The 27,285-nt window shown below is 44.8% G+C and overlaps 1 protein-coding gene across 5 annotated transcripts in view; it reads left to right on the top strand.

Annotated features, from left to right (window-relative positions):
- Positions 1 to 27,285, top strand: part of CTNND2 (catenin delta 2) — a 1,032,924-nt gene that overhangs the window by 593,378 nt on the left and 412,261 nt on the right. For all 5 annotated transcript variants that reach the window (XM_037798888.1, XM_037798890.1, XM_037798887.1 and 2 more), the window contains one exon: positions 19,029 to 19,223. In XM_037798888.1, coding sequence (XP_037654816.1) covers positions 19,029 to 19,223 — 195 coding nt within the window. The remainder of the gene's footprint in view (positions 1 to 19,028; positions 19,224 to 27,285) is intronic.

Here is a 27,285-nt window from a genome sequence, read left to right as displayed (position 1 = left end):
CATTAAGTCTGTATCTATTCTCTTAAATATACACAATACACAGACAGAGGTGTAATGTATTTTTGTATCATTGAAGAATACCAAGAATGTAGAAAGGCATAATTTTTCACCTTATGTAAATATCTAGTGATTTTGAAAAAGCCAAAAATATCCCAACCATTTGTCAGCATCCTTTTGAATGTGATTTTACCAGTACTGGTAGCTGCATGTGTTAGTAAAGAAAATAGCATGATCCTTTCATTTTCTGGCTTAGAGCAAAATTAATCCTGTTAAGAAGTGAAATCTGAGTTGTAAATAGGTATTAAAGATAAATCAAACATCAAAGCAAAGCTTATTTTGAGGTCAGAATGAAAGGAAATGAAATGAAGATTCCTATTCAACGATTTCAATAAAAGTTTTCCTGTTATGGAGAGGAATTTGATCAAGGCATGTCTATCTTCTACCCCATCTAAATGGACGTAAAATCCAGCCTTTAAAATAGATCCTACTATAAGCCCCCAATTCCACATATTTGGAGATTTTGGGTTCCATTCCCTGACTTGTTGAGGCTTCCAGGTGCACCTGCTGTAAGGAAAGAAAGAAAAACCTAATCCTAGATAAAAATTTTACGGTCTCTCCTGTCGGGTTCTCAGCGGAAACCTGAAGCCTACTTAAGGGTTGAGTGAGTTCATTTAGCACACAGTCCTTGGGTAGAGTCAGATTGCAACAGGCTGTTGGACTCCTTTAAACTTCATTGCTTGCACGTGGTCTTTCCCAGCCCATGAGCAGACATTTGAGCAGCTCTTATGATTCTGCTGCTCACTCTTGCACACTAAAAACAGTCCCATCATCATCTTAAGTTTTAAAAAGTTAGAAGTTTAGACACACTAATTAGAATGGGATCAGCCTGTGATGCAATAATCACAATCTCCTTCCAAAGGTGGTTATGGCCAACTCTCTCAACTGGGGCTTCTGTGGGTTGGATTCTTTGGATGTAGACATCAGTGGAGCATCTCCCCAACCGTAGACCCATTGCCTTGCATGGCTGGCCATGGCTCACAGCCCCGTCCTCGTAGTCGCTTGTTCTTGAGCCAGCCCTGCCCAGGCTGTCCACTGGAATGGGATGCAAATGCCACAGCTGGGCTCCCTGTCTCTCCTGCAGGATGCACCCTGATAACTGCACCCTAACACACTCGGGGAGTGTGAGCAGATACCCACACACTGACCCTCTCCTGCCTCCACCACGGAAGTGGTTATTCAGCCATTCTTTGGGCCTCTAGAATTCTGGAACCCCACTTTATGGTAGGAACCCCACATCTGAGTGGTATCAAGGAAGTCCACTCTCAGTGGACTTGGAGGATGCAGTGAGCCTCCTCCTCTCGGGTGGGTGCTGGAATCTCTTCAGCAAGTCTTCATTCCTCTGAGCATTCTCATCCCCATTTAATAACCTTCATCTGCCAGGGGCCCAGGACTCGCAGAACTGACCATGAAACACTTCCTTTGTAAATTTGCTTTCTGTAGCATCTGTGTCCTGCTCACGTTGGTATCTGATTTCTGTCCAGGTGATTGATTGCATGTTGAAGGCTGAGAAAAACTACGGGGAAGAAAGACCAAGAGTAATTGGGAGTGTGAGCAGGGTAGGGCAGCCAGGGAAGCTCGCGATGATAAGGCGTCATTTGAGCAAACACCTGAAAGAAGGTGGCGAGGAATTGTGTGGATATATGGGTGAGAGAGTTCCAGGCAGAGAGAACAGCCAGTGCCAAGCCTCTGAGCCGAAATCACAAGTAGCAGGCTTAGAGACAAAATGGGCCTTTTCTGAGACTGACTGATCATTCTAAAGTGGGGATAATAACACTACAACAATTACACAGAGTTATTACAAAGATCCTATGAGATTGTGCCATCAGCTGTTTATTAGTATGCCCACATGTCAGAAGGTCTCAGTAAATGATAACTTTTGTTAGCATGCAGAGTCATGATATCAGCCAAGCAGGCTGTATTGGGAATTCAAATATAAATAAGTAGAAACCTGGAACTCACCCAGTACAGTTTGACGGGTAGGAGGGTGGGAGTGGCGTCCGCTCTGAAGTAGCTGTCATACCTTGTAGTTATGTGATGTGTATGGAGAGATTGAGGCCTGGGGGTCCCCTCAGAGGGAGAGGCATGTCCTGGCAGGAATATCAGGGAAGGCTTCCAGAAGGAGGCCACGTTTGAAACTGGTGTCACAGAATCCAGTTGTAATGGATGTGAAGAGAGAAGAGGGGTATAGCTAGTTAAGGGAGTTGCATACTAGCTGTGAATGCATCGCTGTTCCTAATGGGCGGCTTTAGGGTAAAGCTCGGTGCACCAGCGACATTGATAAAATTAAAGATGAACATAGTTTGAGGTCCTGCTTTACAGAAGTGGCCCCAGTGAGGCACTGAGCAGCCAGCGATGCTTTTTCTGAGTAGAGATTTTTAGCCACACCCCCCTCCCCACTTGTTTTTAAACATAAGGGGCCAGGAGGCTTTTCAGAATAAATCTTAAATTATGTGGATGGCTGTGTAAGTTTGTTTCTACTTGGGATTAAAATTTCCAGGAATGTGTGAATGAATAGTTGAGAAATCAGAGATTGGACATGAGGGTGTTTGAGAAATTTGAAGAGTAGATCAGAAGGGGACCAGTTCTGGGACCTGTGCAAGAGCTGCCTCACAGGCCATTTCCTTTTCCTTCATTGAGAAAGATGCCGGAGAATGAGAGCCACGTGGCTTTCTGGTACTGAACTCTGAGAATTGGTGTGAATTCTTCAGTGTCACAGATTGGAAAGAAGCCTGCTAGAATAGAGGAGTCTACTAGGAAACTGCATATGGATGCAGTCTAGAAACCAAAAAGGAAGTGACAGGATGAAGAGAGAAACTCGGGAACACAGGGGTTCTGCCTTTGTGGCTACAAGGGTCTGTGGCCCAGCCGTGGGGCACAACCTCACTGATGTTTGACCGGGTGGTGTGGCCTGGGCTAATGCCGCCATTCAGGGCCCCATCCAGTAAACCGAGGATCAAAGATTTCAGGGATTTTTCATTTTAGGCCGTATATATTATATGTGGGTGATATATGTCAGTTCATTTGAGCAAACCTTAGAGAATGTTCTAGACACTCCCTTAAGGGTTAACATCAGTTCAGGGATGGAGTTAATATTTCTGCCTTGATAGATAAGTTGCCTTTTTAAAAAAAGTTCCTTTTCATTTAAGCAACAGGGATTCATATTGAGTCCAACTCGTTTAGTAGATGTTCAAGTATCCTTGAATAATTAATATCTTAAGATCTCTCTCAAAGTGGAATAAATTTGCGACCAAATCTGTGTCAGAATCCCTCCTGCCTCTGTATTTAGCCAGGGGCATTTTGAAATTTTAAAAATTTTGTCCATATTAAACAGAATATGTATAATATAATGAGTATATTATATATAATGCAATGCTTCATATATTTTTGTAATTTTTCAGTCATGTTTAGTTCATATTGCACAGAATATATATATATATAATATAGATAGATATAAAATTTACACTTGCTTTATATATGTTCTAGATAGTTGACAGAAAATTATTATATAAGTTTATATGCATGTCTATAAACCTTGCATTAAGTGGGCATTAATTAAATTGAAATATCTAAAAATTCTAAAGGCTAGTCCCAAATGGATTTGTATATATTTCTTGTGCTGTACATTACAAAAGAATTGAGTTTGATACAAAGAAGAAAGCCCTCTCAATTTCCCCATTATCTAAAGAGGCAGAGCACTTGAAAAGCGGGGCCTGTGGGAGCTCCCCTAGGGCAGCTAATGAGACGCCTGCATGTTTCAGAACTCCCCACCATGCCTTGTCTAGTAGATAGCATATATTTTTTGACTGATGGCTATAAAACCAGTTAGAGGATGAAACTCTCGTATGCCTTCGAATACCAGAAATCATTGTTAGTACAGAGTGAAGCATGAACAAAAAAAGATACCAGGTTTTCCCCAAAGTGAGCAAAATGTTGAGAAATTACCCACAGCTAACAGAAAAACTCAGTTCAATGGGTACTGAAAATCGGTAAGATGAAACGTTTTCCCTCAACACTGTGTTGTGTTTCACAATGTTTTGGAAAGCGGCTTCCCGTGTTTCCTGAGCCTTGCTTGTAGTTTTCACAGAGGCCGGGAAGGAGGTCCGTGGGAAGTTGTATGCTTTCCTGCAGAGCCAGCACCCTTCCATGTGTAGGTCCGGGGAAGTGCAGAAAGCAGACATCTGTCCTGCCTGCAGATCTCAGGAACCCGTGGTTAGAGACTTGGCAGCAAAGGGAACCCAAAGAAAACCGTTAATAATTTTGACCAGGGAGTAGGGTTGAGGGGACCCTCTAATTTCTGCTGGCTCTGTGGATAGCTTCAAACAGAGTTGATAGTGCTGATTTTTCCTGTTTGGCTTCCTGGACGGCGCCTGATCCCACAGTTGCTTTGTCCTTCCAGAGGAAAAACCCACACTGACCTTTGGACATACTCGCATCCCCAGGGGTTTCTGGCTTCAAACCTAGTTCTCTCTAATATGGATTGGCAAAATGCCAAAGAAGCTAGACCCACCCTTAGGAGATAAGCTTCCGTTTCAACAATTGATGTAGAAAAGAGAAGTCAGTATGCCTTTCTCTTTAGAATGAAAACATATACACACCTGCATCTGCACACAAAACTGTTCATTCAAGTCTTAAGCTTGGTTAGAAGCAGCTGGTTGGAAGCAAATAATGCGACAGTCTTCTCTGCGACTGAGTCAGGTAGCTTTTTCTTGTTGTTCATATGGCAACAAATAACCCCCTTCAATTTGATAGCCTTTTAGCAAATATGTAGTGTTTGATCTCCCCTGGAGGCACCAACACAAATTGACTTTCTGCACCAGGATAGCTCCATGTCACTAGTGCTGCAAACCAGTTGGTTCATTAGTCTCTTCCTGGGACAAAGACAGTGTATGAAAATTGGGTGGTGGGATTATAACCATAGAACAGTGTCATCAACTATGTATTGTATTAGGGAAGTAATGTTTTAATAAATATAACGTATTGAAATGATAATTGTTCATATATAATCCCACAACTAATTGAACTTTAAAATGCACACACACACACACACACACACACACACACACATTAAAGCTTTCGACATGAAAAGAATCCAGGGTAAATTTTAATCCTCCTTCAAACCTTTTATTACACAACATAATTCCTCTGTTCTCAAACTCTTTATATATGCCAAAAATAATAAGTAAAATGTTAATATAAAGAACATACAAGGTTTAAATATAGAAAATGATAGTGCTCACGAGGGGGCTGGCACGGTTGGTGAGCACACGTTGGGCCCGGGTTGGTGGGCACACGCCTACTGAGTGCCTTTGTTGAGGCCACGCACCTTTGCTTAGTGATGCAGGGGAGCTGGTGGCACGGATGTGTCCATCTCCACGGCTCCAGGAGCAGGCTGAGTTTAAAGACCTCTAGTAACCAGATAAGTGTTCCAAGCTAGAGCAGGACATCCTGGCTTCGCAGAGGGTGGGCCACAGATTGGCTACCCCTGTGTTGCCCAGAGCTTGTTAGAAATACAGACTCTCCTTCCCCTCCCTGAATCCAGTGAGTCAGAAGCTGAATTTTAATCAGGGGATTCCTAAGCACATTGCATTTTGAGAAACACTGAAATAGATCTAGGATGTCTAGAACTCCTCCCCACCTGCTCTGGGATAAGAAGCCCAAAGTAGAGGTTGGGGGCAGGAACCAAGCCACAAGGTTTACCTGACCTGCTTCTCTGACACAGATACCATCCTAGACAAATAGATTTCCACAGCCTGTTCCTTAACTCAGAGCTGTGCTGGAGCCACGGCGTAACGCAGCACCCACTGTACTGTAGCTGCTGAAGCAACTTCAATTTCAGCTGAAAACACATGGGAATGGCCCACCCCAAGAATGCAAAGATGTCCAAGTCCACATGATTCATTACCCTCCATGACTGCTATTTCATTGCTTTCCAAAGGCCTGTCACAAAAAGAATTGAACAATAGAAGTCTGCTTTCCTAATCCCTTGGGGGAAAATGCTTGCTTGTGGTTGGAGAGGAAGTACAAGAGGAAGGGGCATCAGCTTTTATAGAGTGATAAGATCATGGACACACAAACACTAGTACAGTTGGGTCTTGATCGGTGATTATGGTCTTTAAATTATTCTCCTTGGAAAGTATGTGAGGACCAATAGATCACTGTATTCATTTGGTAAAAGGTTCAGTGAGTTTTAATAATTGCAATAAATTGTATCAGAAACCTTATCAAGAAAGTTATAGAAACAAACGCTTGTGTGTTTTGTACCCTGCCAGAGAATGCCATTAGTGATACCAGCAGAGCTGTTTCAAGTTAGATTAATTTATGAAAATTCTAAGATTTATGAAATAGATGAAACAGAAGTACATGTTTGCGTTCCAAAAACATGTTTATTATATAATTATTTTATATCACTAGATGGCCTATTACATTGAAATTATTAGGCTTAAATGCAGTTTTGTCATTGAGTGCATCTGAGTTAATAATGTCCCTTCCCAATCCCAGTCTGAAGTAGGGCTCTTAGCCTATATGGGAAGTGTATCTGTATAGTTTAACATTATAACAACATGAAATAAGAGTTCAAAGTTATGCAATGAATTGGTAATCATTTGCAAATGAAATTCGGTTCATGGACTTGACTCAGGATACACAGGAAATATTTTAGGATCCTTGAAATGTTGAAGTCAATTTGTTAATTAGACTAAGGGTAGGAAGTAGATTTTCCAGAATGTTGATTTGAGTCAAAAGCAAAAAGCAAGAATAAAAGCAGTAACTGTTAGCATCACAGAACTCAGAAGGAAGATCGTGCAACTGCTGGTCTGCGTTATGTGCCTTCCCCGAACAGCAGTGCGAGTGCAGCCTCCTTGACATGCTTTCCTTTGCCGTATGCTTTATGATGATGAGGCTTTCCTCAAAGTCAAGATGTCATATGTGCCTCTCCCAGCAGATTACTTTAGTTCACAATAATTTAAGCCAACACTAACTTTGTTTTGTATTTTTAAAAGTCCTTATATGCTGATGCTACTTTTTTTCCCCTTCAAGTTTAGTGCTAAGAAATACCAAGCCAGACTTTTTAAGAGGTTCAGAGACCACAAAATCACTATTGCAAAGCCATAAACTGTCACCCTGCAGAGGCTACCTACCTGCCCAGCATCTCCTGTCTGGCTAAGGTGCTTAGTGAGGACAACAAAGCAGCAGGGAGCACCCCCACCTCCCATCCCAAATCAGCGTGTTGGGCACAGGGAGCAGCCACAACGGTGATTTGCCGGGGAAACATCCACTTCTATTCTAGGCTCCACACTTTTCCATAAAATTGTCTATTTTGCCCTTCAAAAATGTAGTTTCCTTAATCATTGCATGAATTCTTTGCACGTTAAAAAACAAAACAAAACTGAATTCTCAGATTTTCCTTTGGACTTTCCTTCATAGTAAAAGAAGTGCCTAGCTTTTTTTCTCCTGGAGACAGCTCTTTATCTCAGAAATAAAAGGGCTTATCTCTGCAGGCTGTTCACAAACCCATTTCTGCTTAGCCATTTAGCACCTTCTTTTTCTTCTTCCGTTTCTTTGCAAATGAACACTTGAACCTGGGGGCCAAGTTTAAAAAGCCTGGCTAAATGGCAGAAAGTTCTTCACAAATTTATATTGTTAGTTCAAAATGAAAACATGCAAAAATGTATGCATTTGTAAAACGCAGATGAATTTGCATTAAATTGGAGGGTCAGAAATCATACAGTGCAGAAATATAAGAATGTGAACAGGCCCCAGTGAAAAACAAAACAGGCATATTTTATTCTGTTTAGTAAAGTAATTGGGATAACATGGTAATAAAATGCTAGTTTGACTAATGCAAGAAATGACAAGTCGAGGGTTGTAACATTTCGGTAGTTTGTTTCTTTTTTTCTTTTAAATGTGCTGCCTCCTCTCTTTCTAACTTTAGCTGGGGTGGGGAATCTCATAGCCTGATCCCCTGAATTAGAATCACGGGTGTGCGAGTGCTCATTAAAAAGCACATCACTGCACCCCACTCCAACCAGTCAGAATCTCCTGGGGATTATGTCTAGGAATCAGAATAAACCAAGATTGGGAGTTAATCATCTTTAGGGGGAAAAGCAAGTACTTTGAGCTGAATCTTCAGGGGTGCAATTCTCACAAGATTTTTACGTGCGATCTCCCATTGAACATTTCAGATCCTATTGATAAAAATTCAGTAGATATGATTGTGAAATTCTGAGCTAAAAAATGTATTCAGTTATTACAAGCAACGGTGGTATGAACTCTTAAAGAACTCATATACTAACTGGCATTTATTTTAATAGACAATGTGGATTAATTAGAGATAATAAACTCACTCCTATAAATACTATAAATACTATGAATCGCCTCTGTGATAGGGAGGGTCTTTGCCATTGCTGCTGATTCCCTGTGCCCCAGAAACCTTCTCCCAGATCTTCCCTCAGTTTGGCTCATCCCTAGCCTTACGCAGTTCTCTGCCGAAACATCAGATGCTCCAAAAGAACTTTCTGAGCCACCCCATCTAAAACAGTACACCTGCCCGACACATTGCTCCTGTCCCTCTATCCCAGTTTATTTTTCTTCAGAACACTTACCCTGATCTGCCTGAATGTGATGACTGACTTATTTTCTGTCTGTACCAACAGCGGGTCAGCCCCTTGAGGCCAGGGACTTTGTCTCTCTTGAGTGCTGCGCTGGCCTCAGCAACTAGAGGTGGTGCAGGCACTCAGTAAATATGTGTTCAGTGAATGACTATCAATCAATATGGATTAACTGGTGCATATAAACCATATATATAAAATCCAACATGGAGAAGTTTATTTGCAAATCACTCTAAAAATGATAAATGTTTCTTGCTGGTTGAAGGAAAATAGGTCTGTTGGATTATCTGACCCAGTGAAAGCATGACGTAGAGGAATGAAGCAAGTACGCTTTAACCCTCTCAGCTTCGTAACGCTATTTCTGTGTCAGAAACCCCCTACCAGCCTGCTGCTGGCTTCTTACAACATTAGCAAATGTTTGTTTTCTTCAATTTAAAGGTTTAATTTATTACCTGCCCCCTCCCTTTATAAAAAGGATCCCACCTTTTAAAATCGTTTCTTGGTCTTTCTATATATTTTTTCCTTTTGGACTTCATTCTTGCACTCATTGCAATTATACATTATAAAGCAATGCTAACTTTTTTTGAGAAAAGAAAATAAAGCCTTCAGATATACATTTTGCAATATTTTCCAAATTAATTCCAAAATTATTTCCAAAATTACTAAAATAAAATTATTAATAAAATAAAATAATCTACAAAATTGTTAATAAAACCCTTGCCATTTTAATATTTTTCAAAATTAAATGTCTACGTTGCTTTTGCTATTTTGATGGTGTATGTTGAGAAGTATTTGATGATTTTTTTAAATGAACTGATTCGTTTGTGTGAGATGACAAAATTTCTTGATTCTAAGATCAAATATAAGTATTTGATCTTATATTTGATATATAATTTTACATATTTATATAAATATTAAACAAAATTTTAGATTTTAAATATAATATTAAATATAATATTTTGCATATACATTTTAAATATAAAATTTTATATATAATTATATAAAAATAAGTATATGTTGTTTTATCAATTAAAGAACACTTACACACATATCCATCTCATCTTGAGTCGCCAAGAATCCCATACTATACAAATGTCTATATTATTATCTTTATTTTTACACTTTAGGAACCTGGGCTCAGGGAGTTTTGATGACTTGCTATGATTCACCCAGCTGGTTAGAGACAGATAAGGGCACATTTCACGACTTCTTAGTTCAAGTAGTTTGACCAAAAACTAGCACAAGAAACAGCAGTGAAATTACTTCTTTAGCTGCCAGTTTTGTTTATCTCAAACTGCTGAGCATTGTACATCAACACCCCACCCCCGCCTTTCATGTGCAGAATTGCATGGTGCACTATGCTATCAGGCCTCTGGTAGGAATTGCACGTGTAAATGGCAGCCGTGGAGTAAGGCCCAAGGTTGGTGCCCCTCTGCTCTCCAGTGGTCCAATGTGCCTGCCTCTCCGAGCCACGGGAACCCATACCTCCCTTTCTGCCCCAGGACTGAACCCCTTCTCCTCCCTACCCCACCCCTGCCCACCACCAGAGCAGAGCGGTGAGGAGCAGTCAACCCAAGGCCACCCTGGCAGTGGTGAAGAAGTGACTCAAAGGTCCAAGACAACTGGTATCTCCTGTACCAGTGCCTCAGGCCGAGACCTGGACGTACTTGCAAATTCTTACCTGTCCTCGAGAGCTCCTGGAACTGAGGGCAGCATGGCCTGCATGGAGCACAGCTGGGGTTTTTAATACCTGTAACCCTCCCAGATCTCAGCTTCTATTGTAGCTTGTAAGCCTTGCATTCATGTTTCACATTTCAGACGTAAATCTTCAGAAACACTTTATGTATGAAAATAGCCAGCACCTGAGCCCTTGCGACCCAGACTTTTCCTTGTGAAGACATGAAACAGGAAGAGCAAAACCACATGATGATGCATTCGTCTTGGGTGATGTAGGGGTTGTGGCAGAAGCTGGTTATGCAGTGCTTTAGAAAGATACTTGAAATGCATCTGCAGCGGTTGGGGAGCCCATCAATGTACCCTGCATGGCCCGTGGTGGCTGCTTTCTCTTTTCCCTCTGGCCCATCCATGTTTGGCTTCAGTGTCACCATGCTGGAGTCCCCAGTCCACAGCTCAGTCAGAGTCAGGCTCTCAGGATTGTCCTCCACCCACATGAATGGCAGGGACACTTGGCTTTGACAGCTGTGATATTTCGGACAAAGTCAACGTCTGTCCAGCAGTTTTTGTTGTTGTAATAAAAGTTCCAGTTCCTGGCAAAGATATAAATGCTCATGAATGGTGCTTTGATTACATGTAAAGTGTAGGGCTCGCTGTCAAATAGACCATAATGGTAAAAAGAAAATGACGGCTAAAGAAAAGAACATGTTCTGTGAATCAGCAAATATGTACATCATTTTAGGACATTTTGGAGCATATTCCCAGAAGTAGTTGTATGAGAATTTTTTTCTCACAATTGCATAGAATAGAGGACGCCTTGTCAGCGTGGACCTGGTATGTTCTTTCTTGAGCACAGGCGGTGGAACACGTGAATTCCAGAAGTTGCACTTTCACCCTTTGATTCCTAGACCTCTCCCCTTTCCTCTAGTTCTCTCTGGCTCTTTTGGCAATAATTGTGTCTATGCATGAGCATTTGAAACCTGATCGTAGTGGATAGAAAGGGGTGTAAACAATGCCCCATTTTAAATGCCTTATCTCATTCAGTGCTATTCATAATGCTTAAATATGCAGGAAACCCTATGAGTTTATAGTTTTATCAAGAGTGTACTAATAAGAAAAAGAGTAGCATACTATTCAAATATTTAATAATTTCACTGGTGTATGTTTGTTAATGCCAGCACACTGAAAGATATCCATGGACATAGGCCTTAAGATTCTTGTTCTTTGCTAGGATCCTTGATAATTAATTCCTGATTCATGATATTGATAAAAATTTCATCATGCCAAACAAATTATTTTAATAAGATGATTTTCATACATGCACTAAGATCATGTCACCACTTAAGATGTCAGTAGATTCTCTCCTGGTTTTCATTGGATGTTTTTAAAGGCTTGTTGAATAAAGGACTAGTCACAAAGTTACAACACTAATCTACCAGCAATGGATAACTTTTATTTGACTATATGACATTTGTTATATAATGACTCCTTCCTTATTTTTACACTTTTTAGTCCTTGGCAATACGATCAAAATCTTCAGGAGTAAGAAGAGTTGACAGCAGGAACTTTTGGCTTATCGAACTAGATATATTCTTGAAAAGATGTAATATTCAGTGTAATGATGGCATTTAATAAATCAGAGGCAATAAACTTAAACATTTATTTTGAAGCCGTCATTCATCTGAATGCTATCTAAATCAGAATTTATTTAATTACTTGCTAAGGGAAAGGTGAGGAATTTGCCTGCCCTAATTCCTTTCCTTTCCTGGAAACCCTTAGTGATTTTTATTAATACTGAATTCATAGAGTTCTCAGAGCTACCCCAATTAGAATGTTCTGTTTTCTTTTTCATTTAAATTTAAAGTAATCTCTGCTAAATGTAGCAATAAAACATTTATTTGCAATTTCAAGTCTTTTGATTGGCTTTTTGTCCGGCGCTTCTCCGCCCCGCCTCGAGTCCTCGGTCGGCCGGCGATGGGGACCAGAGAGATAAGGGGAGAGAGGGTGCGGACAACGTCTTACCCGGAGCACTTGTGATCACTCAGGACTCGCGGTGGTAAAGCAGATAAACTTTTAATGGGACTAGGCAATCATCATCTTTACAGGTTCCACCCGGGGCGAGACACCTCGGGGGAGAACAACCTCGATGCGGCCGTCAGGTACGGCTCCTTGTGGGCTGTCTCCCCGAGCTTTGCCCGGGAACTTTCTTATAAACCTTGCGTGTATCCAATGGGCTAACGCCACGCACACAAGCATGATTGGTGAATACAGCGGGTGGTTACATACATCAGAAGCCGGAAGCAGGATGTGGGCGCCATCTTGGCACCACTCGATGGGCGGGGGGAACTCAAGGGCAGGCTGCAGCTTGTCTACTAGGCCAAATCCGGAAGGTGGCTGCTCACATCTCCCCCTTTTTTGTTTTTTATGCCCCAGTGTCTCCAGTGATGAATGTGCTCCCGTGGACCAAGATGGCCCACAACGTATTTTTTGGTGCTTTGGGGAGTCTGGACTAGGTCCCGGCCATACCAAGGTGGGACCTCTGGCACCGACCAGAATGCTCACTTCATATAGAGACCGGAGAACCCGTGAGCCGGAAACCACGTGGCCCTCCTTGCAGTACTCAGTCTCGCAACTGGGGGACAGGAGGATTAGGAGAAGGTAGCCAGTGCCGAGGGCGTCACTAGGAGCCTCTGTGCAAATGCCAAGGGTCCCGTCTGGCCACAACTAGGACTCTGCGTAAGAGGTCCACCTGAGACAAAAATTAGGGCCACTGGTACCGAATGTTTATATACGAGATTTTTTCATATACTTAGCTGCGAACCTTACCCCCGAATGCCCAGCTTCGAGTGGTTGGGATGGGTGCTGGGCAGAGGGACTATAGTTATCAGGAGGGTTACAGGCAGAGGACATGGCCATCATGGCGGTAACACGTAATTGCTGTTGTCTTTGAAACAAACGCTCCAGCAAACTCTTAACAATGATCAAACCTACTAATAACCCCACAGCAAGAAGAACCCAGTTGGTCAGATTAGGCCAAGAGAACCAGGAGGGAAAAAAGGTCAATATTCCTGGCCCTCTTCCCGGTCTGCTGGGGAGTGGTCGACACCGTCGACATCATTTGACCGCTCATCACGCGAGTTGAGGACTGGATCCAACAGGTCACGTTGGGGGTTTAACGACCCGTCAGGCTGCAGTTCTTTGGTGTTCTCAGGCGACTGCACGGTTCTCACCAATCTCTCCGGTACCCACACTGGTTGGCGTCCTGGTTCCTGGGGAAAGACACAAACAGAGCCTCTGGCCCAGCTGAGCACTGGGTCAGGACCTTTCCATTGCCCCGACAGAACATCCCTCCAACGGACCAGGCCTCTATGCGGAGGACCTGGGGTGGTATGTTGTAGGGCAGGCGTCATGGTTGATGCGTTTTCATTTAAATAATTGTATGTAAATAGGGCGGCAGACAATTGGGCCCTGGGGGACAGACCATGACCTATTCCCTCCTTTTGCTTTTGCAATAGTTCTTTAATGGTCCTATGCGCTCTCTCGATGACACCCTGCCCCTGAGGGTTGTATGGGATGCCGTGTTTTAGGTTAACTTCCATAACATCACAAAACTTTTGAAAAGCTTTGCTAACGTAAGCCGGGCCGTTGTCTGTCTAAAGCAAATTTTGAGGCATCCTCAGGGTGAAGTGGGATAGAAAAGAAGCAATCTCTAATGTCTATGACAACAACAGGCCACCGCTCCGGCAGAGTTGAGAGAAGGGGCAACCCCATCTGGACAGGTCCTAGAGGCTCCATGCAACTATTTATGGCCCTCAAATCATGTAAAAGCCTCCACGCACCTGATTTCTTTTTGATGACGAAGATAGGGGTGTTCCAGGGTGACGTGGAAGGGACGATGTGCCCCCTCTCCAACTGATCTGACACCAAAGCATGCAATGCTGAAAGTTTTTCCTGAGGTAAGGGCCACTGAGGTACCCAGACTGGAGCCTTAACTTTCCATGTTAACTTTATAGGTGTAGGCGGGTATGCACCCTCAGTGGCCCCTAGGAAAAACCCAGGCCTTGTCTACCGGGGTTAGAGTCAGCCTGAATGGGCTTCACGCGCCCTTGCAAGGAGGCTCCCAGCCCCCTGCCCGGGACATATCCCATTCTATTCAGCAACTGTTTAGAAGTTGGAGAGTAACCAGTGGTTAAAGTCACGTCCATTTGAGCTAGAATATCTCTTCCCCATAACGAAACAGGCAGGGCCAGCACATAAGGCTGAAAACTGCCTTGATGCCCTTCCTCATCCTCCCAATGGAGAGTAATGGCGCTCACCATGGGCGCTGAGATTTGGCCGATCCCTCTGATGGTGTCTTCCGCTTGGTTCGTTGGCCAAGCGGGGGGCCAATCTTGCTGTCTTATAATCGACCTATCGGCTCCAGTATCTAACAGACCTAGGAAGGCTCGGCCTTGTACTTTAAGAGTCAGCATGGGTCGAGACTCTAGGGACATCTGAAGACCCTCAAAAACTTCTCCGGAGGACCCAAATCTTTTATTCCCCCTCTGTCCTGGCTTGCTTGGAAAGACTGAATGCAGGCTGGGCAAGAGCAGAAGCTGTGCCAACCTATCGCCCTCTGCAATGACCAGAGTGCCCTGCAGAGACTGCACCATAACCTGGACATTACCCGTGAAATCTGAGTCTACAACACCTGGCACAATTGTTAATCCTCTTAACGCTATGGATGCTCTCCCTAATATAAGCCCCACGGTTCCTACTGGAAGGGGCCCCCTGAAAGAGGTCCCCACCAATTGGACTCCCATAGCTGGGGTTAGCACGAGCCCGGAGGTGGCACGGAGGTCCAATCCTGCTGATCCGGGAGATGCGCGGGTCTGGATGGGGGCCGCATCGTCTGTTGGTGTGTTTGGGGGCCCACCGCAAGGGTGGACCCCCCCTGCCCGTTTTTTGAATCTTGCTCAGGACGACCAGAAAGGCGTACTCCTTGCGCATTGAAGACTGACTTACAGTCCTCGGCGCAGTGAGGCCCCTTGTGGCAGCGGCCACACAGCCTAGTGACTGCACGTGGCCCGCGGAGGTGCTGAACGGCAGGCGGTTGATCTTTATTGGGGCAGTCTCTCTTAAAATGCCCAGACTGGCCACAGCCATAGCATCTTTTTGGCTTTACCTCTAAAGCTCTGGGGTCCTTTGTGTTTACTTGTAAGGAGCTGGCTAACATAGCAGCCAGCCCCGCATTAGTTAACGGGCTGCCAGCGTCCCTGCAAAGCCGAACCCACTCTGTCAAGCTCTTTCCCTTATTCTGTGCCAGGATAACCTTGCACTCCTTATTGCATTGCTCAAAAATCATCTGCTTAACCACAGTTTCTGCAACCATTGGATCTGAGAAAATCCTCTCAGCCGCAGTCTGCATTTTCGCTACAAAATCTACAAAAGGTTCTGTGGGACCCTGGTGTATGCCGCTAAGCGAAGCCTGCGCCTCTCCTTCCCCTGTCAATTTTTTCCAAGCCCCTATGAAACAGCGAAAAATTTGGGCATAAACCTCCTGGGGGTATCCTGTCTGATTCTGGGCGTGAGCACCTTTCCCTAAAAGCATATCCGCATTCCACCCGCCGTGCCTTGCCACAGCGTTTCTTGCGGCTTGTTCCTCAGCTAACTCCTCAAACCACGCCTTCCAATCGATAAACCTGCCAGGAGGCAAGCAAGAGCGAGCCAGCTGAAGGATATCTGCAGGTGTATGATTTAGGGCGGAGAGGTTTTCAACCATATTCAGGGTGTAAGGGGCGTTAGGGCCGTACTGATGGACGGCTTGCCTCAGCTCCTTCAAGAGCTTGTAATCATAGGGTTCATGATTACGAGCTTGCTGATTGATAATGACTGGGAACATCTCGGAGGCTGGTTCGGGTTCATTGAGCAGCGGTCGGTAGCCGCCAAGAACGCCAAAAGGTCTGAATGTGGTAAAAGGGCTCCACCTCCAAAAATGCCTCCTATTGGGTGAAGGGTGCGGAGGGTCCGCGTAGTCGGGTGGGGATTCTGGGCATTGCGCGGGAAGGTTAGGGTATGTACTCGGCATGTCCGCCAGAGGGAGCCCTCTATAAGGGCCCTTTACGGAACCGCTGAAACCATCCACCGGATGCAGGTGCATCCTCTGAGGCGCAGCAGCCGTTGCTGGTGGGGCGGAGGGCCGCGTGGGTGAGACAGGAGGCCCCTCTAGGTCAATCAGCGGAGGCGCTTCCGGCCCTTCATCTGCCTCACTTTCAGATTCTGAGTCAGAATTATCAGAACTAGCACTCGACTCCGGCGGCTTGCCCTTATGGGAGCCCTCCGCAGATGAAACAGACTGAGCCTCTTGGAGTGCATGTCGCGCCTGCAACAAGGCGGTAGGCGTAGTTAGGCCTGTGGCTGATTCTAACTCAAGTACTGCACGAACAGTCTCCCATATAAGGACTAGAATCGGGTCCAAACAGACACCCGTTTGGCGCGCTCGGTCTATATCACGACCAAGTTTCATCCAAGAGGGCAGATTAAGGCTGCCAGAACAAGGAAACCAGGGGGCAAAAGTGGCCACATCATCAAAAAATCGCTGGAGAGAGCTTCTCTTAACTGAGATACCCCACTGTTTCAAAAGGGTCTTTAAGGGGGTTAGTAGGGGTGAACTCCCGGACTGCCCCATGCTTGCAGCCGGCACTGTCTTGTAATCACTCGGAGAGCTCTTCCGAGTCCCCGGGGCTACCTGAACGCCCACGGGCCCTAGTCCTCGTATGGAAAGGGGGTGCTTACCTTCTCGCGGTGATCAGTCGCGGAGGTCAAACCACGGATCCCGGGAGCACGTCTCCGTCGGGGCGAGGGGAACGCAAATGAGGTTGCGGGTTCGAAGTTCCCCGTACGGGCCACCACTTGTCCGGCGCTTCTCCGCCCCGCCTCGAGTCCTCGGTCGGCCGGCGATGGGGACCAGAGAGATAAGGGGAGAGAGGGTGCGGACAACGTCTTACCCGGAGCACTTGTGATCACTCAGGACTCGCGGTGGTAAAGCAGATAAACTTTTAATGGGACTAGGCAATCATCATCTTTACAGGTTCCACCCGGGGCGAGACACCTCGGGGGAGAACAACCTCGATGCGGCCGTCAGGTACGGCTCCTTGTGGGCTGTCTCCCCGAGCTTTGCCCGGGAACTTTCTTATAAACCTTGCGTGTATCCAATGGGCTAACGCCACGCACACAAGCATGATTGGTGAATACAGCGGGTGGTTACATACATCAGAAGCCGGAAGCAGGATGTGGGCGCCATCTTGGCACCACTCGATGGGCGGGGGGAACTCAAGGGCAGGCTGCAGCTTGTCTACTAGGCCAAATCCGGAAGGTGGCTGCTCACAGCTTTTTCCTCAAGTACACTAGGCAAGAATATTTTAAAAAATCATTTGGGATTATACTATCCTAAAGAAGCAGCCCCATCATCTGAAGACTTTGGGTTTAAATTGGCTGCTAGAGAAGGCCCTGGACCAGCCAAACAGAGGAATTGCTGTCCAAAACACCACCACAGTCAAGGCAGTGCAACACCCTTTCTCTTTAAATTGTTAATGGAGGCTGTTAAATCACAAAATGCCACATGGGTGTTAGCTTTGGGGATTTCCCTGCAGGTCATTCCTAAACCAGCTCTAGTCTCGTTTGGCTTCTATATATGCCCTCCACTCACCGCAGACAGATGCCAACTCAATGCCCCACCTGCCACACTGTCCTCTGATGTCCTCCATCCCTTCGGCCCCAAGTGAGATGATTCCTGAGATTTCTGCTCCAGCTGAAATCTTGGCTCCCCATCCACTCCTTGCCTCCTGCCTGCCCTCCCCTCCGCTTGGCTCTCCTAACACTCCACTTCCTGCTGTGCTCAGACTCCTGCTTCTCCAGCGGTGTTCCCGTGGTCCCCTGGCGCCCAGCATTGTTTCAACATGACCCCTCGCCCCATCCCGAATGAAGGGAGGCAAGTAAAGGTTTGCAAAGACCTCAAAGCCAAGTAATGTGTAACCTCAACTTATAAATTAAACCAGTGACAGTCATTCCTACCTTTTTTCAGAGGAGGCCAGCTAATACAAAATGCTTCCATCTTGAGGGTAAGAGTAAAGGAAAATAGAACTTTAAAACCGTTTTCTAAAATATCTGCTTTTCTCAGAAATCTAGGCTGTTGAAAGTCTGAACATCTTGGTTCATTCACAGCCCAGGGAAAAACCGCTGATGGGAACAGATTCTGGTTCAGTCTTTAGGAACAGCATCAGAATGGCTTGCCCATGTGCTTTATTCATTTGCTCATCATTTTAAATGATTTCTGTTGTTAAATCTAAGGTGCAAAGACTATGGGGTAGTTGGGGGTTTCCGAGTTTGAATCCTTCAGTGAGGAGCCCACCGCATTTGTTAGACTGTGAGAAAAATAATGTTTCATTGGCCTTGTTCAATGTGGTGTGCATTTATCTCAGAAAAATTATCATCCTTGTAGTGAGATCAGGTTTGGGAGCAAAGCAAGGCAGCTGGGTGGTGCCGATAAGCTGATTTGCTTGATAAATTGCTGCCATTTCATAGGATTCATTTGATTTCTGCAGATCTCAACGATTCTATCCTAATTTCGTTTTCTAAATATGTTTTGATGAAACAAGTTGTGTTTGAGTGTTGGTCCAGCCCGAACTTCTGCCTGTTTGTTTCTTGCAGCCGGGTCCCGGGCCTCGTACAGCAGCCAGCACAGCCACCTGGGCCCAGAGCTGCGGGCCCTGCAGTCCCCTGAACACCACATCGACCCCATTTATGAAGACCGTGTCTACCAGAAGCCCCCCATGAGGAGTCTCAGCCAGAGCCAGGGGGACCCTCTGCCGCCAGCACACACCGGCACTTACCGCACGAGCACAGGTGTGTACTCAGGACCCTACAACATGGCCTGGTCAGGTGGGGACAGGCGGCTACCTGCTGAGGAGCCTGAACAAGGCTCCCACATGAAAGGGGTGTGCGTTTGTAAGTGTGGATATTGTGTAGTGTGTGGATGTGAATGTGTGGAGTGTGGTGTATGTGTGTGAGTTTGTGTGATGTGGGGTGGTTTGTGTAGTGTATGTAGCGTGGGTGTGGGACATGATGTGGCATGTGTGTGGTGTGAGATGTGGAGTTGGGGGGGTTGTGAGTGATGTGGGATTGTGTTTGATGCAGGGTGTGTGTGTGTATGTGTGTGGAGGGGTGTGTAGTGTGTCTGTGTGCATGGGGTGGTGTGTGTGCATGTGGTGTGTGAGTGTGTGTGTGGTGTATTTGTGTGGTGTGATGTGTGTGAGATGTGTATGTGTGGTGTGCTGTGTGTGTGTGTGTGCCTAGTATGGTGTGTATGCATGGTGTGATTGTGCATGGTGTGGGTTGTGTATTCAATGTGTGGTATGTGTATGCATGGTGTGGTGTGCATGTGGTGGGATGTGTGGTGTGGTGTATATGCATGGTGTAATGTATGTGAGGTGTGAGCATGTGGTATCTGTGTGTGCATGGTGTGGGGAGTGTGGTGGGGTGTGTGTTTGGTGTGGTGTATTTGTGTGGTGTGATGTGTGTGAGATGTGTATGTGTGGTGTGCTGTGTGTGTGTGTGTGTGCCTAGTATGGTGTGTATGCATGGTGTGATTGTGCATGGTGTGGGTTGTGTATTCAATGTGTGGTATGTGTATGCATGGTGTGGTGTGCATGTGGTGGGATGTGTGGTGTGGTGTATATGCATGGTGTAATGTATGTGAGGTGTGAGCATGTGGTATCTATGTGTGCATGGTGTGGGGAGTGTGGTGGGGTGTGTGGTGTGTGTGTGCCTGTTGTGATGTGTGTGAGGTGTGTGCATGGTGTGGTATGTGCACGGTGTGATGTGTGCATACTGTGGGGTTTCTGAGGTGTGGTGTTGTGTGTGGGGTCCTCCCACCTCACAGGCTCTTCTTCTCTCATTGATGTCTGTGATGGTGATGGTGGAACAGGTCCATGACTCCAGTTTGTCCCTCTGATGAGGCGAGTGAAAGGAGTAGAGTGAAGTTGAAAGCTTGTTTTGTCGATCAGACAACTTGAAGAAAATGATACTCATTTTCGTACATCTGCATTAACGTATTTAGTGAATATAAATACTCCAACAAAGCACAATGCCTAATGCTGGTGGGGTTTTCTAAATAACATAATCTATCTGGCAAGCTCAGGGGGAAAAAAAGTGTATTTACTAAAAATGTAGCATATTTTAAAGCAAACTTAAAATTTTTTTCATATACACTATTAGGTCAAATCATATGAAATTTTCATTTAAAGGCTAGAAATTGGCAGTCTCCTATGGTTCAATCAACTGTATTGCTCTCCTGGATTAAATGCATATTATGAATTAAACACAAACACAGACTCCATGGGAAACAGACAAGTGTTTTGGACAATATGTAGCCATTCGCAAAATAATTCATCAAAGGCCATGATTAAATATGCTAGAGAACACTTATCTTGACCATAAAATCAATATAATTAAACACATGTTAAGAATTGCGCTTATTATAAAGTCCCATATCGCTAAGTAAGCTTAGAAAACATTGTGTCTCTGTCTGGAAACAGAATAAACTCCTTTTTCCCTAATGATGCACATTTCCACTGACTGGGGCTGAGGCGTGGGAAAGCTGAAGCCGGGGTCCAGAGCCTGGCAGGCAGAGCTGGTACAGTCTGCTACTGTAACTTCTGGTTACCACAAAGTAGAGCCTGGTAATTTTGCTAAACTGCATTATGATACTAAATTACACGTTTCAAAAATGAAGGCAAGTTAAGTTGCTTTTACGGTTGATTATGGATATTTACATTTCAATATTTCACTGCATCATAGGAAGAAAGGATAAGATGTTCTTTATTTTATTTTTTGACTTCGTAAATGCAGTCCGATGTTAATAATATGTATCTTGGCTTAGGTGAAAAAGAATGCACCATTTATTCTTCTATCAAAATTTCTCTCAACTTCAGCCTGCTAGAGCCACTCCTGTCTGGAAGTTGGACTATTTTAACATTTAGTTTTTGCATGTTATTGGCTAAGGTGATTTTATTTCCATACATCGCTTTAACAGCCTCAGTGATGAGCAATATCTAATTTGTACAAAAACCACCAACAAAAGGGATTATGTTGATTTGCTGTTTCATACTCATCTGCTCTTAGAATTGTCTCTTGTTAATAAACCTCTGGGCACTTAATGAAAAATAAACTACACTAACAAAATAAAAAAGGCCTAATTCATCTGTAGCATTCAAGACAGGATAAAAGGTACATATTATTTTTTAAAAAATGTACATACTATTTTAAAACAACAAGAAAACTATAGTTGGCATAGACTACATCCGGCTTACCACCTGTTTTTGCAGTGTCCATGAGCTAAGAATGATTATTAGATCTTTAATGTTTTTTTTTAAGATGAATGATATTTTGTGATGTGAAAATTACATGAAATTCAGTCTCATTGTTCATAAATCAAGTTTATTGGAGCACAGACTTCGCATTCATATATGCATCGTGTTTGGCTGCTTTAAGCAGAGCAGAGTTGTGACAGAGACCATATGTCTGGAAAAACTGAGAATATTTTCATCTGGCCCTTTACAGAACACCTTTGGCAACCCCTCCTCTAAATCATCAGTGGAGAATGATCCAGAATGCATAGGTGCTGTAGCTCGTGTCAGGGACAGCAGCAGGGTCCTCTGAGTGCTTCACAGAGGGGACCTCATTGCCTGAGACTTTTCCAGTAACAACGTGGGAGGCATCTGCTGAGGGTGCAGTATGCCCACATCCAAGACCCTGTCACAGCCCGTACCCTTTGAACCTGGAGCAGTTTTGAGCAAATATGCTGATTTATGCAGTACCAAAGAAGTTCCCAGAAGTGCCTGGATGGTCTGTTGGGAAGGAAGGTGGAGGAGAAGTCACCTCTGGCCAGCCCCCAACCACAAACCACGGGCTCCCCCCCCCCCACCCCAGGTGGCTCCTCATTCCTGCATCTCATTCGTTTCCTGCCCTCAGACCTTCCAGCCAACTATGAAACCCCAGCAGCTGTTTAATATTGTGTATATCTCTTTTATTTATAAAATTATATTGTATATTATTATATTGTGTCTAGTATAAAATATACATAAAGATCAAATTAAAAAAACAAAACACTGAGATTAAAAGTAGATATAAATAAATGCCCTAAGTTTGTGTCCCCATATCCAAGGGATATCTTTCAATCCCCTTTCACACTGGAGACCCCTAGTACAGACTCTAAAGAGGCTTCTAGGGCCAGAATTGACATTCTAACCCCTTAGGAGAAGAGGCCAGTTAGACCTGAAGCATGCAGGGGCCACTGGCTCACACTGGAGGCCGAGGTGACACGAGCAACCAGTCAGAGCTCTCAGACCTCACATAACAGGCGACTGGCTGAAGTTTCTTCAGTTTGATCCTTAAAGCATTTCCAGGTATGCTTCCAGGAAACTGGGACAAGGGAGTGTGTTTTAGTTTGCTAATGCTGCAGAATGCAAAACACCAGAGATGGACTGGCTTTTATAAAAAGGGGGTTTATTTGGCTATACAGTTACAGTCTTAAGGACACAAAGCATCCAAGGTAACACCTCAGCAATCGGGTACCTTCACTGGAGGACAGCCAGTGGTGTCCGGAAAACCTGTTAGCTAGGAAGGCAGCTGGTGTCTGCTCCAAAGCTCCAACCTCAAAACGGCTTTCTCCCAGGACGTTCCTTTCTAGCAAGCTTGCTTCTCTTCAAAACATCACTCCCAGCTGCACTCTCTTTCTTTCCCCCAAGTCAGCTCATTTATATAGCTCCACCGATCAAGGCCCACCCCGAATGGGTGGGGCCACGCCTCCATGGGAACATCTCATCAAAATTATTTCCCACAGCTGGGTGGGGCACACTCCAAGCAAATCTAACCAACACCAAAACTTCTGCCCCACACAAGACCACAAAGATAATGGCATTTGGGGGACACAATACACTCAAACCGGCACATTCCACCCCCTGGAACCCAAAATGGCATTATCTTTCCAAATACAAAATACATTCATTTATCACAAAAACTTAAATCATTTCAGTAATAAAAGTTAAGTACAAAATCCCATCAAAATAAGTTTAGGCTTGGTCAGTTCTAAGGCATAATTCCCCTCTAGCTGTGGATCTGTGAACCTAGAACAAGTTATGTGCTTCCAATATACAAAGGAGAGACATTCATAGGATAAACATTTCCATTGCCATAAGGAGAAACAGTAAGGAAAACAGGGTTAACAGGAGCAAAACAGTTCCTAAAACCCACAGGACAAAGTCCATTAGATTTCAAAGTCCGAGAGTCACTAACAAAACAACGTTGCATCCTTGGGGCTTGAGAGAGCGGGAGCCTAACCCTTCCCAAGGGCCTTTTTGGCAGCTGTTTCTTCTCCAAATGCTTGGGTGAGTGCTCCAACATTTCCACACATCGGGGAGACCACCTTCTCGGCTCCACCCTCCTCAAACCTCGGGGCAGCTCCCGGATTCCCTTCCATCTCCGGGGCACACGCTCAACCCCTTCAGAACACTGTGGTGGCAGCCAGGCTCTCCTCAATTCCCTGGAAATGTGCTCCACCCTCTTTGGGACCTGAGGTGGCAAAACTCTTCCAGAGCATCGAGGCGGAAAGCCAGCCTTCAACCTCCAGGACAAACTCACCCTTTCCATGCATGTGGGCTGCTCCGCTCTCCCAGCCCAAGACCTCCTGACTCCAGACCTCAACCTCCATGGCTCTGTCTTTGAAGAGATTTTTCCTTTAATTTTTTCCTTGTCTGTCTCCTCCAGTCCAGACCAGCAATGGCTCTGTCTATAGAGATCTCGCAAAAATTCTGTTGGCTTTGCATGAAGCATGCAGGGGTCAAAGCCATCAGACAATAGGACTTTCCACAAATCCTTTCTGCTTAACTCCTTTTCCAATCTTGGCTTGTACTGAAATGGCGGCTGGGTTCCATGTTTGATTATATCCTCATGTTGGGCTGTAGCTTCTGGGATTCCACCCCCTGGAAGCCTGTAATTTTCCAAGCCATCAACTTCTGGTTTCTTTGAACCCAAGAGTTCAGTTCTAAGTTTATCTCTCTCTGCTCGCATTTTACTATAAGCTGCAAGGAGAAGCCAGGGTACGTCCTCCACACATAGTCTGGAGATCTCCTCAGCTAAGTATTCCAGGTCATTGCTTCCAGATTCTTCCTTCCATCTGACACCAGGACTCAATTTTGCCAAATTCTGTGCCACTTTAAAACAAGGATCACCTTTCTTCCAGTTTGCAACAACACATTCATCATTTCTGCTCAAGTCCTCATCAGAAGTATCTTTAGAGTCCATATTTCCACAAACAGTCTCTTTAAAGCAGTTTTGGCCTTTTCTATCAAGCTCCTCACAACTCTTCCAGAAACTCCCCCTTATCCATTTAAAAAGCCGTTCCATCGTTTGGTATTTGCAAAGTCAGCAGCAAAAGCACCCCACTCTCGGTACCAAAATCTGTTTTAGTTTGCTAATGCTGCAGAATGCAAAACACCAGAGATGGACTGGCTTTTATAAAAAGGGGGTTTATTTGGCTATACAGTTACAGTCTTAAGGACACAAAGCATCCAAGGTAACACCTCAGCAATCGGGTACCTTCACTGGAGGACAGCCAGTGGTGTCCGGAAAACCTGTTAGCTAGGAAGGCAGCTGGTGTCTGCTCCAAAGCTCCAACCTCAAAACGGCTTTCTCCCAGGACGTTCCTTTCTAGCAAGCTTGCTTCTCTTCAAAACATCACTCCCAGCTGCACTCTCTTTCTTTCCCCCAAGTCAGCTCATTTATATAGCTCCACCGATCAAGGCCCACCCCGAATGGGTGGGGCCACGCCTCCATGGGAACATCTCATCAAAATTATTTCCCACAGCTGGGTGGGGCACACTCCAAGCAAATCTAACCAACACCAAAACTTCTGCCCCACACAAGACCACAAAGATAATGGCATTTGGGGGACACAATACACTCAAACCGGCACAGAGTGGAAAGCCAGTTGCCTCCCTTCAGCAGTTGAGGCCCAGTAATGAAGATAAGTAGTGCACACGCCTGAACAATCCAAGAATTATTAGATGGTGCCATATAATCAAGCCTGTGAATTAGAATGAGGACTTAGCTGGTAGTAGAGGGAAGTTAAGATCCCTGCTAAAGGGAGAACACGAGAGAAGGAGTGGATCTGTGAGCAGAGCCCTGTCCTCGGCAGTAGAACGGATCCTGCCAGAGGCTCTTAGAGCTTGAGCATCCTGAGGTTGTGGTCTTGGCAGGTGAGGCACCTGAAATCCCACCCTGGAAGGTTAGCTTTCCATCTGGGCCATTGGGGGACAATCTGAGAGCCTGTGCAGAAGTTCTGACTCCTGAAAGATCAATCTTGTTTGACTCTGCATTTGTGAAAATCATCATTGAACTGCCAAATAAATATATATCCATCTTCCCTGCAGAGCTCAGTGGTTTACTACATCCTGCTAATCAGGTATTCTCTGTTGAAGACACATTGTGTGCTAGCTGCACTGGCAGATACGAAGAAGCATGAACTACCCACCCTGTCCTTCAGACACGTATAGTTTGGTTTCAGAGAAGGACATTAACATTTGGAAAATTAAACTCTTAGGAAGGTAGCATCTTAAGAGTAAATGAATATTCCAGACAAAAACTGGAGACATCGTATTAATAAAAACACTAAACAATACAGAATGTCTTTCCTTTCTTAAATAACATGTAACCCAAGATTGTGCTCTATGCACAGTTATCTAGGTGCCCGCCCCTCCCCGGCCCCTTCCACAGTGTCTCCCTCTGGGGGCAGCTGGCACCCAGGCCGGCCTGGGATTGACAGGGCTGCACCTGGGCATGGAGCAGCCTGGTTCCCGCCATTTCTCTGGCCTCTTGTGACTGCTCCTTGCCTGCCTCACTCAGTGCTCACCCCATTCCTGGGCCTCCCTGCCCCAAAGCACCACGATGGCTAACCTGGCAACAGACTATTCTAGAGCCGAGGTGCATCCAGGGAGCTTACCATGCAGAGAAGACCAGGACAGAGCCTTAGACACTGAAAGGGAGATGTTAAACCCCAACTTCCCCCACCTTAGCAGGTTTCTCAGCAAACTCTTCCCCTCAGGCTCAACCTACCAGCATCTCCCATCCCTGCTGTCTGCCCAGAGCCGTCCCTCGCCACCTCGCCTTCTTGGCTGTCATACATAAGCCACCCGCACCTGTTTCTTCATTATGAAGACTAATTTAACTCTCAGACGCCAACTCAGATGAGGATCACAGTCTACATTTGGGTATTCAAAAAAGATCTTCAAAGCTTTCTTCAACTAAAAAGCTAACTATCTGGTGGAAACAAAGAATCTGGAAGCACTTTGAAATTACAGCATGATTGCCCTCATTTTTGTTTTGTTTTGTTTTACCCTAGGATGCGTTAAATTCTTTGCCGGGCTTTACCTGCCCCTATCAGCCAACAAGATGTGGGGGCTCTTTTCATACCTTATTCACATAAATCCAATATTAAATTGTTGCTTGTATTATTTTAACCTTTTTTTATTATTCCTTGGGAATTAATGAATTGCCTTAAGTGTTCTATTTAATTTACAGCCACTTAAGTAGGTTTGAGGTTTCTTTTTTTGAATACTCATTTAAGTGGCTCAATGAGAGTGAAGCCCCCAGTTCAGCCCAGGAGATGTGGGTGGCTGGAGTTTCCGTACCTGGTATTTAGGCCGAAAGAGAAGCCATGATTTGAAATGTTAGGTCAATGATTTATTATTATTATCATTATTATTATTATTATTATTTACCTTTTGGCCTGTTTTTATTGTTTTCCCCATTCTGTATTTTCTCTTTTGGAATTGAAATAGCACCTTTTCTGACACTCTGTAGTTTCATTGGAATTTCATTCATGAGTAGCTGTGGATGCTAATGACAAAAA

The sequence above is a fragment of the Choloepus didactylus genome, chromosome 11 (genome assembly GCF_015220235.1).
Source record: "Choloepus didactylus isolate mChoDid1 chromosome 11, mChoDid1.pri, whole genome shotgun sequence".
In the NCBI taxonomy this organism is placed as follows: Eukaryota; Metazoa; Chordata; class Mammalia; order Pilosa; family Megalonychidae; genus Choloepus; species Choloepus didactylus.
Note: the sequence above shows the minus strand (reverse complement) of the source record. Positions and strands in the feature narration are given on the sequence as shown.